The sequence below is a fragment of the Stomoxys calcitrans genome, chromosome 2, assembly GCF_963082655.1.
Source record: "Stomoxys calcitrans chromosome 2, idStoCalc2.1, whole genome shotgun sequence".
In the NCBI taxonomy this organism is placed as follows: Eukaryota; Metazoa; Arthropoda; class Insecta; order Diptera; family Muscidae; genus Stomoxys; species Stomoxys calcitrans.
The window spans coordinates 232,531,476-232,551,953 of NC_081553.1; the positions used below are offsets into that span (position 1 = coordinate 232,531,476).

The window sequence follows — 20,478 nt, forward strand, 5'->3', positions numbered from 1 at the left end:
CGTTTGGGTAAGTTCTGGGGTGGGTGTCCCTCCATATTATTTGATCACAAAGTTTTATACCATTAAATGGCATACACAATTTCCCTTAAATTTTGGCAAAAATTTCAAAGAGCTGGCTTCTTTTTTAAATTGGGGAAAATTCGTGCAACACTTTCATTTTTATACAATAATATAATATATTTTTTTTTATTTTTATAAAAACTAGAACAACAATTGTATAAATTACAGCAACTGGAAATGACACATTTACAATAAAATAATAAGAAATGCCGGAAAAAATATGAAAATTTCAAACAAATATTGCAATAATTCCTATAGTTTTAGTTAAAACAAATCTTTTTTTTTGCTAAAGATACTCTCCCATTGTTTGATTTTCGACATTTCCGGCAAATCTATGACCTTCAGGTCATCGCTAATATTTAGGCACTTGTATACCTCATCAGATTTCTTAAGTGGATCCCAGGTTACATTTGCCATGCCATCTATATTGGGGTTATTGGGATTGCCTGTAATGGCAAATTGTGTCCATATGCTGACCATACGATCGATGGTCTTGTAATCGCGGCTTTCCTTTGGCATTCGCTTCGAGAGCAAGTTCCAGAAAAGGTATGTCAATTCATCGCCATGACTAACACCTTTCACACCTCGACCATGGCGCATAATTCTGAAGTAGTTGTACAGCTCTTCAGAGTCAAAATCAAAACGATACAAATAGATGGGGGTGCCGGCAGTGTGATGAAAACGAAGTTGAAGGAAGCGATGCATGGGAACCAGGAAGTAGAAGTATGAACATAACTATGGAAGAGACAAATACACAAACATTAGACAAATACTCACTTTCAAAAATTTTAATTACATTTATGTCTATAGATGCTGATTAATGTTGGCATGTATGTTGGAGGTCATAGGAAAAGTTATTGTGCAAAATTTCAGGCAAATCAGATAAGAATTAGGACCTCTAGGGGTTCAAGAAATCAAATAGGGCTATCAGTTTATATGGGAGCTCTATCTTAATTTCGAATGTTAAAATCCGTAATGGCCTACATCGATAAGAAAGTACAAGTGGAAAATTTCTAGCGAGCTAGCGAAATGTTACAAACGAAATAACTTCAATATGTTCATGTCTGCGCTGATGCCCCTTACCATCGAACTTAATTTGAAGCGAAAAACAGGGAGAGAAGTATTTCCGCCATTTATTTATAGGCAAATTTTCAAAAAATTCCATCCGCTTTTTTCCGTTATCTTGGGTTTTGTCAACACCTTGTTTCACCATAAATTTTTTGTCTAATTAAAGATCCTCTTACTTACCTCCATAAAGTTTTCAGCTGTTGGTGTTTCCCCATTCACATACATCTTTTTAAGTACTGTTGCCAATTTTAGAGTTTCAGCCGAGTTCCTTTGACCCTCAACCAGTTCCGTGGGTACATAGCTTTCAAAAGTTTCAAGCTCTTTAAGCAAATGGGGGTAATACTTGGGAACTATAAGGGTTTAAATAACACATCAATAAATTTTCTATTTAATAAATAACCCAACTTACAAGGCAGAAATAGCAGTCCCTCGTATGAGGTGTTACCAATCATAGTGGGTATTGAATTTCCCCAGGCGGTCTTTACCATTTCTCTGGGCGCTTTTGGCAGTACACAATCAGCCGTTTGGTATGGCTCTGTTGTGGGACCAAAGGCAAACATCTTTTTATCCGCAAGCTCTTCAGGCGTTAAGACCAAATGCTCCTCCTTTGCCATTTGATATGGATGGGCCTTCATTAGAAACTCCAAGACATCTTTGTCATTGTCTTCTCCCTTGTAACCCAGACGTTTGGCTATGGCAAAAGCTCTATGTTGACATTCTGTGTGTGCCCAAATGCACATTGCTGTGCCAGACATTAGAATTGCACGATGGAACAAACCACGAGTCTGTTCGGTGATCATCATATAGTGCGTTGAGGCCGATCCAGCACTTTCACCAAACAGGGTAATATTATCGGGATCACCACCAAAGTTGGTGCAGTTGTTTTTAACCCATCTAAGAGCCATAACAATGTCCTTCAGAGCAGCATTTCCAGGTATATTGAGATCTTCGGATTTCAAACTTAGGAAGCCTATTCAAGGGAAAGAAAAAACAAAAATTTATAAATGGGAATAACAAACATTGTCACAAATAACTAAAAATTAAAAAAGAAAAAGAAGTAAAAGGCGTCAAGTTCGGCCGAGCCGAACTTTGGATACCCACCACCTTGGGTATAAATGTAAACCACTTTAAGTCATAGTCCGGTGAAAAATGCATAATTTATGCCCCCGTAATATCGAAATATGGTCCGATTTGGACCAAATTCGGCATGGATATTGTGTGGACTAATAACTATGGCGAAATCGGACGATAAATGCGCCATTTATGGGCCCATGACCATAAATCGAAAGATCGTTCTATATGCCAGCTATCGGTGACATCGGCCAATAAATGCGCCTTCTTTGGCCCCACAACCTTAAATCGAGACTTCAATCTATATGGCAGCTATATCCAAATTTGGACCGATCTGGGCCAAATTGAAGAAGAATATCGACAGGCCTAACACAACTCACTGTCTCAAATTTCGGCGACATCGGACAATAAATACGAATTTTATGGGTCCGAAACCTTAAATCGAGAGACCGGTCTATGTGGCAGCTATATCCAAATCTGGACCGATCTAGGCATAACACAACTCAGTGCCCGAAATTTCGGCGAAATCGGTCAATAAATGCGCCTTTTATGGACCCAAAACCTTAAATCGAGAGATCGGTCTATATGGCAGCTACATCTAAATCTGGACCGATCTAGGACAAATTGACGAAGAATGTCGAAGGGCTTAACACAACTCACTGTCCTAAATTTCATCAAAATGGGATAATAAATGTGGCTTTTATGGGCCTAAGACCCTAAATCTGCCGATCGGTCTATATGGCATCTATATCCAATTCTAGACCAATCTGAGCCAAATTGACGAAGGATGTCGAAGATCCTAACACAACTCACTGTCTCAAATTTCAGCAAAATTGGATAATGGAGTTGGCTTTTATGAGCCTAAGACCGTAAATCGAGAGATCGGTCTATATGGCAGCTACATCTAAATCTGGACCGATCGTGGCCAAATTGACGAAGGATGTCGAAGGCCCTAACACAACTCACTGTCCAAAAGTTCATCAAAATCGGATAATAAATGTGGTATTTATGGGCCTAAGACCCTATATCGGCCGATCGGTCTATATGGGGGCTATATCAAGACATAGTCCGATATAGCCCATCTTCGAACTTAACCTGCTTATGGAAAAAAAGAATCTGTGCAAATTTTAAGCTCAATATCTCTATTTTGAAAGACTGTATCGTGTTTTCAACAAACAGACGGACGGACATGGCTAGATCGACTCATTACATCGAGACGATCAAGAATACTTTATGGGATCTTAGACGAATACTTCGAAGTGTTACAATCAAACGGATTAGTATGGTGGTGGGTATAAAAATGGTGGGTATGGTGGTGGGTATAAAAATCAAAAGATCGTTTTATATATTTAGAATCAATCTCAATGCATAGACCGATTTAAACAAAATTTAATAAAATTTTCAAGTTCTTTTTTTGCCTGTTAGGACGAAGATCATTTTATTTCACAATTTTTATACCCACCACTATAGGATTGGGGTATTTTAATCTAGTCACTCGAAATATTGATCTGCGACCCCATAAAGTATATACATTCTGGATCCTCTCGACATTCTGATTCGAACTAGCCATGTCCGTCCGCCCGTCCCTGTGTTGAAATCACGATATAGACCGAACGCGTAAAGCTAGCCGCTTGAAATTTGGCACAGATACTTAAAATCGATGTAGGTCGTCGGGGATTGCAAATGGGCTATATCGGTTGAGATTTAGATAAAGCTCCCATATAAACCGATCTCCCGATTTGACTTCCTGAGCCACTGGAAGCCTCAATTTTTGTCCGATTTTGCTGAAATTTTCTACGTGGTGTTCTTTTACGATTTCCAACAACTGTGCCAATTACGGTCCAAATCGGTCTATAACCTGATATTGCTCCCATATAAACCGATCTCCCGATATGATTTCGTGAGCCTTTGGAAGCCGCAATGTTTGTCCGATTCGACGGATATTTTGTATATGGTGTTCTGTTACGACTCCCAACAAATGTGGCAAGTACGGTTCAAATCGGTCTAGAACACGATATAGCTACCATATAAACCGATCCGCCGATTTGACTTCTTGATTCCTTACAAACCTCGATTTTTATTCGATTTGTATAAAATTTAGCATATAGTGTTCTGTTACGACTCCTAACAACTGCGCCTAGTACGGTCCAATTCGGTCTTTAACTAGATATAGCTCCCATATTTTAGCAGAATCCATGGTGGTGGGTTCCCAAGAACTTAGCATGCTTTAACTTGCTTTTTTATACCCTACACCACCACTGTGGTACAGGGTATTATAAGTTTGTGCATTTGTTTGCAACGCTAAGAAGGAGGAGAGCTAGACGCATTGTTAAGCATACCGATCGGATTAGAATCACTTTCTGATTCGATTTAACTATGTCCGTCTGTCTGTCTGTCTTTCTGTCCATGTATTCTTGTGATCAAGGTACAGGTCGCATTTATACTCCAACTATCATGAAATTTTGCATGTGTCACTTCTTTGGCCCAAGGACGAAAATCGGTTCAGATTTAGCTCCCATATATATCTTTCATCCCATATCGCCTTTTAAGACTGTAGAAGCCACAATTTTGGTCTGATCTTAACAAAATTTGGCACGAGGTGTTTTATTTGACGTCTTCATATGTGAAGAAAATTTCGTCAAAATCGGTTCAGATTGAGATATAGCTCCCATGCTTATCTTTCATCCGATATGGCCTTTTACCAAATTTAATACGAAGTGTTTCATTTGGCGTCTACATATGTGTGCAAAATTTCATGAAAATCGATTCAGATTTAGATATAGCTCCCATATATATCTTTCATCCGATATGGCCTTTTAAGGCAGTAGAGACCACAATTTTGCTCCGATCTTTACAAAATTTAGCGTGGGGTGTTTTATTTGGCGTCCTAATATGTGCACAAAATTTCGTCAAAATCGGTTCAGATTTAGATATAGCTCCCATATATATCTTTCATCCGATATCGCCTTTTCAGGCTGTAGAAGCCACAATTTTGGTCCGATCTTAACAAGATTTGGTACGAGGAGTTTTATTTGACATCTTCATATGAGAACAAAATTGTCTCAAAATTGGTTCAGATTTAAATATAGCCCCAATATATACCTTTCATCCGATATGGTATTTTAAGACTATAATAGCCACAATATGTTGTACACAGATGTCTTTATATCGAAAATACCATGGACACCTTTTACACTAGCTGTTATCTTCCACCGCATGTGTAAATAAAGTCAAATGGAAATCATGAGAAAAATCATTGAACATAATTGAATGAAAATTGCGCCCTCTGTAGGCTCAAGTAGAGAAATCGGGGATTTTAATAAGGAAGCTATTTCAGGTTATGTGACGATTCGAACGATACTTGAAATATTCAACAAGAAGGACAATTAAAAATGTGGAATGGGAATCATTCACGATCAGACCGCTAATTTTTTGTTAGAGTGCAACTATTAAGTTGCACTCTGTCCGTAGTATCGATAGCCAACATATTAATCAATGTTCAGCCAAAAACTTAAATATCGACAGTGCCACCGATATTTTGCCAGATCTTATTACTATAGATCCTTAATAATTGATCTTATTACTAAAGGAAAAACTTTTATAGCAGTGATCAAAACATCATTGGAGTCTAAGAATTTGTCCTCTAAAGAAAACAACATGGAAACTAGTTAAGTTTAGCATATAATGCCAATCTTTATGGTCATGAAGATAAAAATTTTCCTTATAAATGATCTGAAGATCGTTAAACGCACTCACCCAATATTCCCAAGCGATATTGCACTGTAACCAAAATAACATCCTTTTTAATGAAATAGTCACCGCCATAATAGTTTTCATTGGCTTCACCGCAAATGAAGCCTCCACCATGCAAGAAGACCATCACTGGACGTTTCTTTTCGGGATTTAGCTAAAATTTACCAATAAAACAGAACAATCATAAAGTTGGTATTTTTCGACAATCGTTTAACTGCAACTCACATTATTGGTGTAGACATTCAAATACAAACAGTCCTCCGAGCCAGTCGATTTGCCAGATATGATGTCGGTTTGTACTGATTTTGGGGCAGCTGTTACACAATCCCTTACACCTTCCCATGGCACTGGGCGCTGGGGAGCCTTGAATCTTAACTCACCCAATGGTGGTTGGGCATATGGTATACCCTCAAAGCTGTAGAACGACTCATCGTAGACATTCAGACGTTTAACACCTTTGATTTTTCCATATTCTGTATCGACTATCTGTGTTTCGTTGGTGACCAGGCGATAGGTTGTTAATTTATTTTCTATACATCTGTTGAGAGTAGAAAGAGAAAAGTTGAATTAAAAAGTGTAGTCTACTTTTAGGCATTATCTGAATGGTGACAATAATTGAAGCTGGTTCTTTCTCATCAAACGAACATGTAAAGCCCATTTTAATTTGGATAGGTAATGGATTTATTAAAAATTAGGAATACAAAATTGAAATGAAGTCTTCTATGGACTCAAGACATTAAATCAAAAAAAGGATTCCTTCACAGAAAAAGTAAAAATCAAATTTAATCACGAAATTAATAGATCCAATTAATTTTTTAATTGAATCTGCATCAATCACGAAAATTATAATATCAATCATAGTTTTTGAAAAAGTAAATAAAAATATTATAACAAAAAAAAATTGCATATTCAATTAAAAAAAATGATTGCAAATTTTAAAATTTTCTATTCATTTTTTTAATTGTTCCAATTAAAAATATATGATTTAAATGTTCAATTAATTATTTAATTGATCCAATTAAGCAATGATTGAAGTTTTTTTAAATTTTAAATTCATTTTTTTTATTGATCCAATTAAAAAAGTGATGAAATTTATTGAAAATTTCAATTAATTTCTGTAGTATGTTGTATACAGATGTCTTTCTCCTGGAACATAAACATGAGGTGCTTTGTTTTGACAAAGGTCAGTGGGCCCCATTATGAACAAAAACTAGCCCGCGGGGGTTTCCAAAAAATGTCGGGTGTCAGGTAGGAGTGCCCTATAGATTTGTTGTTGTTGAGGAGGCAGCCCTTGCCTTATGAAGGACTGCATCAGGTTAATCCGGTATGTAGAACCGACTGGCATAGATTTGTCGAAAGCCTTTTGAAGGCAAACATGGTGGTACACGCAAACCGAAAAGGTCAAGTGGTAGGAAACACCTTGAAACTCGGTGTCAGAGATTTTAGAATGAGCGCAGAAAATTGAGCTGCTTGGAACGCCATTCTACATTCGGCTATTGGGACAAATGGTATGTCATAGCCAATACTGAACTGAATAAAAAGTGATTTGTGTGACACCAGCCTATAGTCATTTTGCACTATTCTGTAGTAGGTTAGGTTGAAAAGAGGGTGCAGATATTAATCCGCCCCTTGCCACTATGGACATTAACCTAAGTCGGTAATCGGCTTGTTGTGCGCTCGAAATACAGAAAAAGTAACCTCAAAAATGAAAATCTTTGTTAAGAATTCCGTGCTTCTTACAAAATCCTTAATTGTTTTCCATGCCACGCCCCTAAATTGGTTTATGTCGGGTAGTGTGTCCCCATCTATGTGCCTGTATCTGATAAACGCGAAAGCCAGGCAATGACAAATGAAAGGCTCCAACGTCTCATCATCTTACCTGCATGCGCTACACATTCTATCACTTGCCTCACCGATTTTACATAAGTGGGCTATACTGCTTCACTGACCTCCTTCTTATTTCCTACACTGACCTTCTTCTTATTTCCTTTCTGTAATAGCCTCACCTTCTCATGATCTGAATCCCCCCATAGGATTTTCGCCAACCTATCGAACGTTTAGCTGTTCCACATGGTTGCATGCGCATTCGTCGCCCAGACCTTCGGGTTTACCAAGTTTATTGACGGCAGTCCTCTGGCCTTCAACGCCAAATCGTCTGCTCTTTCATTTCCCCTTACTCCGTTATGACCCGGCTCCCAAACTGTAGTAATTTCAAGATAAAAACAGGCTTAGAATATTAAAACAATTAAAAATATGTGTGTGTACTTTGTAGGGTGGTGCCTGTATAGATTCACATGCTGCAAACTGAATGGCTCTCCGTCCATTTGTCTGTAGCAATCAACATATGTCTACACGAATAAATCAATTACCATAACATGTTCCACATTTTTATCTTATCGATGTAGGTTATTGGGGTATGTAAATGGGCTAAATAGGTTCATATCTATATATAGCTCTTAAATAAACCGATCTTCCAAATAAAAGCTTTGTCACGGCATAATCTTTATCAACAAGAATTTTCTGTTCTTAAGTTAAATATTCCGCGATAAGAAAAAAATTTTAAAATTTTAAGCTTAAAACAATTAAAATTATTTCAGAATACAATGCGGTTTGCTTTGGATAAGTCTTAATTATTAAATTCAAGCATATAATTAGCTGAACGAATTACTCATTATGCGATAACATATAAATTTGCCACAAAATGTTTTCAATTTAAGCAATCTGTCATTTAATTGGAAGCGTGTCATTATTAGTTGTTGAATAAAATAAAATGTTTGTGATAAAAATCAATAAAAACTAAGTTCGGCTGGGCCGAATTATATATACCCTCCACTATGGATCGCATTTGTCAAGTTCTTTGGAGAGTTTGGATGCTTGGATAAAAATTTAAGTAAGTTCGGGAGATATGCTACATTAGGTTTTTAAACGGTTAGAACCACGCTTGGTACATCTGTTGAAGGTCAAAAGAAAAGTCCTCGAGCAAAATTTCAGCCACATGGGAAAAAAGTTGCGGTCTTTAGCGGAGATTGGTTTATATGGGAGCTAAATCAGGTTTTGGACCTATTGGAACCATACCTTATGTATCTGTTGGAGGTAAAAACAAGTAAAAAGGCGTTAAGTTCGGCCGAGACGAACTTTAGATACCCACCGCCTCGGGTAAATACGTAAATCACCTTTCGCTAAAATCTGGTGAAAAATGCATACCTTATGCCCCATAGCATCTATATCAAAATATGTTCCGATTTGAACCAAATACTAATAAGTACAAGTCATTTCTCAACTATGTATAATAAAACATTAATCTTTTTAATAGCTATATCTAAAACTAAACCGATCTGAACCATAAACGACACGGATGTCGAAAAGCCTGAAATAAGTCACTGTGTCAAATTTCTGTAAAATCCGATTATAAATGCGCCTTTTATGGGGCCAAGACTTTAAATCGAGACATCGGTCTATATGGCAGCTATATCCAAATTTGGATCGATCTGGACCAAATTGAAGAAAAATGTCGAAGGACCCAACACAACTCACTGTCCCAAATTTCAGCGAAATAGGACAACAAATACGCCTTTTAAGGCCTCAAAACCTTAAATCGAGATATAGGTCTATATGGCAGCTATATCCAAATCTGGAGCTATACTCAAATCTAAACCGATCTGGACCAAATTGAGGAAGAATGTCGAAAGGCCTAACACAACTCACTGTCCAAAATTTCAGCAAAATCGGACAATAAATGCGCCTTTTATGGGCGCAAGACCTTAAATCGAGAGATCGGTCTATATGGCAGCTATATCCAAATCTCGACCGATCTGAGCCAAATTGAAGAAGAATGTTGAAAGGGCTAACACAACTCATTGTCCCAAAAATCAGCAAAATCGGATAATAAATGTGGCTTTTATGGGCCTAAGACTCTAAATCGGCGGATCGGTCTATATGTCAGTTATATCCAAATCTGGACTGATCTGAGCCAAATTGAAGAAGTATGTGGAATGGCCTAACACAACTCATTGTCCCAAATTTCGGCGACATCGGAGAATAAATAAACCTTTTATGGGCCCAAAGCCTTAAATCGACAGATCGGTCTATATGACAGCTATATCCAAATCTGGACCGATCTGTGCCATATTGCAGAAGTATGTGGAATGGCCTAACACAACTCACTGTCCCAAACTTCGGCGACATCGGACAATAACTGCGTCTTTTATGGCTCCAAAGCCTTAAATCGAGAGATCGGTCTATATGACAGCTATACCCAAATCTGAACCGATCTAGGCTAAATTTCAGCAAAATCGGATAATAAATGGGCTATTTATTGGCATAAGACCCTAAATCGGCAGAACGGTCAATATGTCAGCTATATCCAAATCTGGAACGATCTGTGCCATATTGCAGAAGTATGTCGAGGGGCTTAATTTAACTCACTGTTCCAAATTTCGGCGACATCGGACAATAAATGCGCATTTTATGGGCGCAAGACTTTAAATCGAGACATTGGTCTATATGGCAGCTATATCTAAATATGGACCAATCTGAGCCAAATTGAAGAAAAAGACGAAAGGCCTAACACAACTCACTGTCCCAAATTTCACCAAAATCGGCACGCCGTTCGGACTCTGCTATAGAGAGGAGGTCCCTTATCATTGAGCTTAAAATTGAATCGGACAGCACTCATTGATATGTGAGAAGTTTGCCTCAGTTCCTTAAGGGAATGTTTATGGGCAAATTTGCATTTGCATTTACGCCAAATATCAGGTGCCCAACTTTACTCCTTCGAAAGTTAGCATACTTTCGACAGACGGACGGCCAGACATGGCTAGATCAACTTAAAATGTCAAGACGATTAAGAATATGTATTCTTTATAAGGTCTTGGACGAATATTTCGAGTTCTCACTAACGGATTGACAAAATTAGTATACCCTCCTTCCAGGGGGGAGGGTGTAATGAAACTGCATATTAACAAACACACACACTCTTTATTATAATTTTTTTTTTAAGTTAATCATTTTGCTTATGTTTGACTTTGATGAAGCTAGCGCATATGAAATATTCCACATTTGTTTTGTCAATGGGTGTGGTTTTGCCAGTGGCATGCAAATAACAATTCTTACTCGTCCCCTGCATCTATTCATATCTCAATTGGGCTCTAGAACCCATTCATTAGCATATTGAAATATCCTCCAACCTCCCCACACCTATGCACTTGCTCGGTCAGCTAGTAGCCAGAACACATAATCAGCATAGTGACAATAAAAAATTTATAGACCGATAAAATAAGTGAATTGCGGTTTGTTGGGTCTGTTGACAACAATGACTGACTGACTGGCTGATGATAGCTCTAGCCCTCGATGCAAGGCCTAATGAACATTTCGCTAATAACAAACTTCTAGCCATGTTAATTGTTATGTACTACAGATTGTTGTAGGCATTCTGATTGCCATTTTCGGATATTCAAGTCGCTTACTGAGTTTATTTTTGGTATCATTTATCATTTACGTTGTGAGTTCTCTTTGCCGTATATTGAAGTCATTTTTGGTCTTATATCTTATCAAGGCTATGTATGTATGTTTACTACATTTAACCACATATCAAGCAATTGCCACATAAAGTAAGACACATTTAATGCATTAAATACGACTTAACCCATGGGTTGAATGGAAAGTATAGTCCCTTAAAACAGAAATGTCTTAGAATAATTCCAGCTCGAGTTAAGTAAGAGATCTGGCAATTCGATTTTCATTAATAAGAACTTCGCCTCCAACGTAAGATGATAAATCGGGAGGTCGGTTTATATGGAAAGCAAATCGAGGGTTCTATTTAAGTGGGGGCTACACTTACACATGAACTGATGTGGCTCATTTACATTCCGAACTGACTTACACCAATAAGAAGCATTTGTTGAAAGTTTCAAGCGGCTAGTTTAATTAGCTCCTAGGAAAAAGTGCACTTTATGGAGCTTTCCTCGGATTTTTTTATACCCACCACCGAAGAATGGGGGTATATTCATTTTGTCATTCCGTTTGCAACACATCGGAATATCCATTTCCGACCCTATAAAGTATATATATTCTTGATCAGCGTAAAAATCTAAGACAATCTAGACATGTCCGTCCGTCTGTCTGTTGAAATCACGCTACAGTCTTTAAAAATAGAGATATTGAACTGAAACTTTGCACAGATTCTTTTTTTGTCCATAAGCTGGTTAAGTTTGAAGATGGGCCATATCGGACTGTATCTTGATATAGCCCCCATATTGACCGATTCGCCGATATAGGGTCTTAGGCCCATAAAAACAACATTTATTATCATATTTTGCTAAAACTTGGGACAGTGAGTTGTGTTAAGTCACTCAACATTCTTCTTCAATTTGGCCTAGATCGGTCCATATAGCTGCCATATAGGCCCATAAAAGCTACATTTATTATCCGATTTGGCTGAAATTTGGGACAATGAGTTGTAATAGGCCCTTAAACATCTTTCTTTAATTTGGCCCTGATCGGATCAAATTTGGAAATAGCTGCCATATAGACCGATCCTCCGATTTAAGGTTTTGGGCCCATAAAAGGCGCATTTATTGTCCGCTGTCGCCGAAAATTGGTACAGTGAGTTGTGTTAAGCCCCTCGACATACTTCTGCAATATGACTCAGATCGGTTCAGATTTGGATATAGCTGCCATATAGACCGATCTCTCGATTTAGGGTTTTGGGCCCATAAAAAGTGCATTTATTGTCCGATGTCGCCGAAATTTGGGACAGTGAGTTGTTGTTGGCCCTTCGATATCCTTCCTCAATTTGGCACAGATCGGTTCAGATTTGGATATAGCTGCCATATAGACCGATCTCATGATTTATGATTTTGGGTCTATAAAAGGCGAAATTTGGGACAGTGAGTTGTGTCAGGCCCTTCGACATCCTTCCTCAATTTGTTCTAGATCGGTCCAGATTTGAATATAGCTACCATATAGACCGATCTCTCGATTTAAGGTTTTGGGCCCATAAAAGGTGCTTTATTGTCCGATGTCGCCGAAATTTGCGACAGTGAATTAAGTTAAGCCCCTCGACATACTTCTACAATATGGCACAGATCGGTCCAGATTTGAATATAGCTGCCATATACACCGATCTCGTGATTTGGGGGTTTATGCCCATAAAAGTCGCATTTATTGTCCGATGTTGCCAAAATTTGGGACAGTGAGTTGTGTTAGGCCCTTCGACATCCTTCCTCAATTTGGTCTAGATCGGTCCAGGTTTGAATATAGCTACCATATAGACCGATCTCTCGATTTAAGGTTTTGGGCCCATAATTGGCGCATTTATTGTCCGATCCCGAAAAAAAAATTTGGGACAGTGAGCTGTACTAGAACCTTCGACATTCTTCTTAAGTTTGGCTCAGATCGGTCCAAATTTAGACATAGCTGCCATATAGACCGATCCCCGAACTTTTACTTGTTTGGAAAACCTCCACCCAATTTCATCAAATTCGGTTCAAAATTAAATATAGCTGCCAGTTTCCACTTATAGGGTAGGTGTAGGTTTAGTCCGCGCCACCTGACCTTTGGTTTTCCTAAAATACCATACTGTCAGCTCCAAAGGGCCTTTGTTTCTTCCCTCAAAGCTTCTTGGTACTAATAGAAAGAAATACATATCCAAATATTTTATAATTAAAATGTTTCAAATATCAAGTACTTATGGCTTAAGTATACCAGAATACAAGTCCCATTATGTTAATAAAATCTTTAGACAACATTATTATTTGATACACGTGCCCCCTGTAGAATTTATAATGTCTAGAGATGATAAATGTTATCAAATTTGGGTCTCTGTATAATTTAAATTTAATCACTTGAGTTTATTTCCAAAATTGGTTATTTCTATTTTTATTTTGGACCATCTATTGCGTAGTTTTCCATTCCAAAGATAACAGAACCGGAATATGCACAGACGGACGCATATAAGAACTTAATCATGATTCACTTTCAATGGTCAGCAGTCGATTAGATCATAACACTGGAGATAATCAAAGCTCTTCCTATGGCTTCTTATTCTGTACTCACTTGATTTTCCATCTCAATCTTTCCAAAAAAGAATTATTAAAATTCATTTTCTTCTATCAAATAGGATTAAAATAGATCCAAGGCAGCAGTAGTAGACGTAGTAGTAGAGAATTAAGCAGCTGGACAACGCCTTCAAATGATAAGTGTTGTGTTTACTCTTGCTAATGTAAAGTGATCTGCACAGCAGTAAAAAAAACAAAGACTTGTAGCAAGCCTTGTATTTTCTTATCTGGTGGGTTCTTTTTTTTTTGGTTTCGGGATCACTGAAGTTATCGTCTCAAGATTTTTCGAATTACGAGAGGAAGCCAAAGAAATGGTAACTGCACTGAACTGAAGCGCACGAATTGAAGATCGAAACTGAAAATATAAAATTCGTAAAGCAGCAAAGCAACGTCTCGTTGCGGTTAAATTTGAATGAAAACAGGAGGAGAGAGAAACAAATTATAAGCGAAGACAACAAAAGCAACAGCTTCAACAGTGACAGCGATACGCAACCCCAGCGACTGTAACAACATCAACAAACCAACGCCAAACAGCCTCTGTTGGCTGCCTAAACCTGAGAGTGATCTATAAGTGGTTGTGTGATGTTGGACCATGGAGACGACATCAACATCAGCATCACCGGCAGCGGTAACAGCACAACATCAACAAACATTCCATCTTATAATGAAGCAGAAGAACCACAATTAATTTCCCATTTAATGATCTGCAAGTGCCCTACCACCAGCAGTGAGCATTTTAGGGAGTTGGCCGGCCACTTGAAGCACATTTAAGTGGGCAATTCTTGTCAACCACCCATCCGCATTCCCATACGATCTTGAGACAGAAATCTTATTTATTTTCTTCACTTAAGCAAAGAATGACATGCAACGCCTACGATGCATTTAAGCAAAGCAGAATAGAACGCAGTATTTCTCCAAAAAAAAAAACAAGAGATCCCATCGTAGAACCAAAAATGTTAATAAGCTGAGTAATTGCTATTTGTCTGCCTCACAAGTAATGTGTGAATGTGGGGATGGAAAAGACAGTACTATAGTACTTTTTTCAGTACTTTTTCGACCCGAGTACACTCAGAGAAAAAACAGCAAAATGTTTGGGACAGCATACTTTTTTTTTTTTGGGAAATTAGCAAATATTTTCTGCTGTTTCCAAATGGTAAAAAGTTAAAACTAAGCTCAAAAATGCCATAAATATTTCAACAAATTTGTTTTTCTATGTTATCTATCAATTTTATAAGCATACTAGCTGACCCGGGCCCGCTCCGCTGCCCCTTCTTTTACTTTATATGGAACAAAATGTTCCTTGAAATATTTATTTTCGACAATTAGAGAGCTCTTAGTGTAACACCATGCTACGACAAACAGTTTAACAATATAAGTGTCATCTTTATTGGTCTACGAATTTAAGTTTGGTTATAAGGGGGGTATTTTCGGGGGTGAGGTGGTCCCACAGAAAAGTAGCAGCATCGTGCTCTTCTCTCAAATACAACTTTTTTAAACCCCATATTGCAATTGGCATTTGAGGGGAGTTGACAGGATGAGGCGTCCCCCAAGGTTGGTTTTCAAATTTGTTTTCTAATCTCAAATACCTTTCATTTGAGCCACATTTTTGCACGGTCGAAAAATTTTTACCCTTTGAGAAGTGTACATGGTCCTACATCAAATTCGTATTCTACTCCCAAATACCTTTATTTGAGCCCCATATTGCGATGGTCAGTAAAAAATTGCTGTTTGTGGGGTATTTTGGGAAAGGGTTAGACCCCCAGAAAATTGGTCTCGAAAGTGGGTATCAATTCTTGCTCTAACCCCCAATTCCTTTCATTTAAGCCCCACATTGACATGGTCGGTAAATATGCCCGATGTAGAGGTGTTTTGGAGAGTGGGGTTGTCCCCCAAACCCTAAGCCCTAAAAATATATCAGCAACGTGCTCTATACTCATATATTTGAACCCCATACTGCCATTGGCCACAAAATTTGATATCAAACTCGTTTTCTAATCTCAAATACCATTCACTTAAAGCCCTTATTGAAAAAGCCAGCAAATATGTCCGGTTTGGGGTATGGGCCCTAAAAACTTGGTCTTGGTCAGCAAATACGTCTTACTTGGGCGTTGTTATGGTGGTGGGTCCCCTAGACAGTTGGTCCCGAATGTTGATGTCTGATTCATGGTCTACTCCCAAATACCATTCATTTTACAAAAGCTCCATTTTTCCTTAGTCGGCAAAAATGTCCGGTTTGGGGGGTGTTTTGGGGGATGGGGCAGCCACTCATTGACATGGCTTTGAAAATATATACCAGATTCGTGTTCTACTATAAAATACATCTTATTTGAGCCTGTTGTCCCATTTTCAGCAGACTTTCTGCTCTTACAGCAAACATTTTTTCTGTTTTTACTAACAAATTTCTTTGAGCGTGGTTGTAGTACCCTTGCGTCCACTTAAATTTTTTTTAAAGCACAACAAATTGTTCGAAAAACTCGGTTTCTTTAAAATTAGGACAAAAATTTATTAGTGTATTAATTTTCGGCAAAATCCAATCCAATAAGGAAGTCAAATTGGCGTATGTTTTTATTTTACTCATTTGTGGTATTGATATTAGGAATTGCTATTTTTCTTTGCACACCCAAAATTCAATACAAATTTAAGTTTCCAGGGACTCAAGATAACCAAACTGGTGAATCGTTTTGTACAGGCGATATAAATCAAACAAGATTCGAGCATCACTTTGGCTAAATCTAAGACTAATTGGGTATATATTGAGCGTTCTTGGGTTTAACATAATCAAATCGGTTTAAATAGGAGCAATATGCAAGTATTAAACGATATGGGCCATATAAATACCATATCTGATCCTACACATAAATACCCATAGGTGCTTCCTGGCTCAGCCTTAACTTAAATAAAGCAAGTAATTTACTCTGAAAAACAATCCCCTTGGATTTATGGATTATATTATCGCAATGGACAAACATGTTTCAAACGAATTTAGAGTTCAAATGTGGAGGGCTTGAATCTCCAAATACTTTACCCTTACTTTGGATATGCGGCTCATACTCCACTGCCAAAAACTTTTCATAATAATTCCATATTGTACCTTTTTTTTACCAGATTAATGGTTCTGGATTAATGTAAGAGTTTAAATAAAATTTCATTTAAATTGGAGCACCCTCTTTCTAGATAAGTTTTTGTTTTGTACTATGAGTCTAAAATCCAAAATGGTGCACCCTCTTTCTAGATAAGTTTTTGTTTTGTACTATGAGTCTAAAATCCAAACCGATCTTTCTATATTTAAGGACAAAGTTTGAAATTTTATTAATATGGGACCAAAAAACAGAATTTTGTCGTTTATATCGCTTCAGGTGCATTTTTGGACTCTACAATTGACCCACTCTACGGATCACCTTATTTAATGTCTTGAGCTCATACAAATGACAAATTATATCGGATATAGCTAAAATTTGTAATATAAAGTTTTATTACATCATTTAACATTCGTACCGAATATCTGCTAGTTCGACCCATTTTTGAAAAAAGCTGCCTTTTAGACCGATCTACCGATTTAAAGAGTTAGGCCCATCAATAGAGTAGTAATTACCCCATAACAAAGAAGTTTTAAACAGTTGATTGCTTTACACCCCTCTTGAATCTTTGATATGGTATAGATCGCACAATATTTGCATATTGTCTTATAAAGGCAAACCTCAACAACAGATCGACTCTAAATTGTTAAGTTTTTTCTCGCTTTTAATTATATCAAGAGTTTCCGCCTTAAAAACAACTATAGTTTGACCAACAATTGGCACTAACTTGCAATGCCAGTCAATGCAATGTAGGTTACAAAAAAGGTAGGCTATGGAAACCAGCAACAGTAAATCACAATCGTCCCACGAATATAAAATGAGCAAGTAGACATTAGACATCAACAAAGTCAAACATTTTGGCCGTTGGGCCAAAGAGAAATGATGAAAGTGTATATTATTAATGGCGCTGCTGTCATAGCCGGTCGTCGATTTGTTTTGGTCAATATAATTAAATTGATAGTATATATTCGTATGTATGTGTATACTGCATACCTACATACATATTTGTTGGTTTCTTGGATAGAAACACGTTGGGACGGACAACATCGTTGCCGCAGTGATTTTTATTGTTGTATTATTTAATTTCTGTTTCTTCTTCGCCTTCTCTCTTCGTTTCAAAAAACACATGCCGGTATTGTTTATTTGTTTATATTTCTTCAACGACATAAACATACAGCGATCGTGTAAATCATCAGCTGTTTTTGTTTTGGAAACATTAAATGGCAAGAATGACTTTTTCCACTTTGAAACAATTGAGATTTTCGAAGTTTCGTGAGAACAAGAAAGTGAATGAGCGAGAGAGCATGGTGCTTTACTAAAACACTTCACATAAGCGTGTTTATTTTTAATACATCTGTAAGGGGCCGGTGTGGTGAATACGTTTAGCTTACACACTCAATCAAGAATTTAAAAAAAGCGGGGTGAGAAAAAACCAAAGTACGCATGTTGAATTTAAATGTTGCTTGACCTTTTGTTAGAAGCAGTGTATAAAGGCTTAACCAAAAACAAAATAAGTACACTGGGAACTTAATAGAAGGAATTAGAACTAAAAAATTTGTTTCAGTCTTGATTATTTTTAAAATAAGAGATATTGAGTTGACCATAGGTAGGTTATGATGTTAGATGAGCTATATTGAACTATATCTTGATATAGCTCCCATATACACAGATCTGGCACTTAAAGGTCTTAGGCAGCCACATTTATTATCCGATTTCGCTGATATTTGTGAACAGTGAGTTGCATTAGACCTCTCAATATTCGTATCGAGTATGATATAGATTGGACTATGTGTGGATACAGCTGTTCTATATACCGATCTCCCGATTATAGGTCTTGGTCTCATAAAAAGCGAATTTATTATCCAGTTTCGTTGAAATCTAACACAATGAGTTGTGTTAGGCTCCTAGGCATTCGTATCGAATATGGTCAAGATATCGCTATATTTGGATATATGTAGCGGCCTTGTATACCGATCTTTCAATTTAAACTCCTAGACCCATAAAAGGCCCATTTATTATACGATTTCGCAGAAATTTGTGACAGTAATCTGTGGTGGACCCCTTTGGCATTCGTGTTCAATACGGCTTGCTTTCATCTTTATTTGGATATCAGTCTTGGACCAATAAAAAAGGATTTATTGTACGATTTTGATGAGATATGTTAGGCTTTTTGAAATTCATGCTCTATAGGATTCAGATCGGTCTGTATTTAGATATAAACTATATAATTTTTTCATATTTTCATTTCGAGTTTGGGGCGGACCCTCCCCTTTACCGCCGAAACGCCACACAAAATCATAAGTGGATCGATTGGGACAAAATGGGACTCAATTTAAATGTATTTGGGATTAGGGTACGAATATGATAATCAAAATTAAGTCCAAGTACCTAGGGGGGCGGTCAGATCCCAAAACTCTCCAAATATACATATTGGATGCATATCAATATGGGACCAATATAACATTTAAAATGAGATCCTTTTGAGGGGGCCGTCCCACCCACGGAGGTGGGGAGGGGCGGACCCTCCCCCATACCCCAATTTTCAAAAACCCCAAATCTCAGAGATGAGTGCACCGATTTAAGCAAAATTTTTTATGCTTCCTTATGGTACCCAAAAACACGAAATTCATATAAAATTATTGGGGCAAATAAGGCGGGGGGACGCCTCATCCCAAAAACCACCCGGACGGGCATGTTTAATGATTGGGAAAATATGGGTATCAAATGAAAGGTATTTAAGAGTAAAGTACGAAGTTGGTATACAAATTTCGGCCAAAGTTTTCAGGGGGTCCCTCAACCCCCAAAAACCCCCGCTACAACACTCTTTCATCGCTTTGGTCAATATGGGTATCAAATGAAAGATATTTAAAAGTAGAGTAAGAATCTGATATAAAAATGTATTCTTTGGTATCTAAGGGGCCTCCCCGGCCCCCAAAACCCACCCGGACGGACAGGTTTAACGATTGGGACAATATGGGTATCAACTGAAAGGTACTTAAGAGTACAGTATGAAGTTGGTAAACAAATTTCGCCCAAAGTGATCAGGGGGTCCCTAAACCCCTAAAAGGACTTTTTCATCGCTTTGATCAATATGGGTATCAAATGAAAGGTATTTAAAAGTAGAGTAAGAATCTGTTATAAAAATTTATTCCTTGGTGTCTGAGGGGCCTCCCCACCCCCCAAAACACCCACCACGCACGGACATGTTTAACGATTGGGACAATATGGATATCAACTGAAAGGTACTTAAGAGTACAGTACGAAGTTGGTAAACAAATTTCGCCCAAAGTGTTCAGGGGGGTCCCTAAACCCTCAACAGGACTTTTTTATCGCTTTGATCAATATGGGTATCAAATGAAAGGTATTTAAAAGTAGAGTAAGATTCTGATATA

General features: G+C 37.6%; 1 protein-coding gene across 1 annotated transcript; it reads right to left on the reverse strand.

Annotated features, from left to right (window-relative positions):
- Nucleotides 1–208: 208 nt before the first annotated feature.
- Nucleotides 209–14,207, reverse strand: LOC106093605 (esterase B1). Its single transcript, XM_013260736.2, has 6 exons — nucleotides 14,008–14,207; nucleotides 6,178–6,490; nucleotides 5,956–6,106; nucleotides 1,538–2,098; nucleotides 1,309–1,478; nucleotides 209–795 (listed from the first exon to the last, which is right to left on the reverse strand). The coding sequence occupies exons 1-6, from the start codon at nucleotides 14,052–14,054 to the stop codon at nucleotides 325–327; spliced, it is 1,713 nt and encodes a 570-aa protein (XP_013116190.2). The 5' UTR covers nucleotides 14,055–14,207; the 3' UTR covers nucleotides 209–324.
- Between the last annotated feature and the right edge of the window lie 6,271 nt (nucleotides 14,208–20,478).

Bases quoted from the DNA above. Each gene is read 5' to 3' on its own strand.
- LOC106093605 (XM_013260736.2), bottom strand. From the start codon at position 14,054: ATGAATTTTAATAATTCTTTTTTGGAAAGATTGAGATGGAAAATCAA. The intron at 6,491-14,007 runs GTGAGTACAGAA...TACTCTCAACAG, and splicing joins AGATTGAGATGGAAAATCAA to ATGTATAGAAAATAAATTAA. The intron at 6,107-6,177 runs GTGAGTTGCAGT...GGTAAATTTTAG, and splicing joins TGAATGTCTACACCAATAAT to CTAAATCCCGAAAAGAAACG.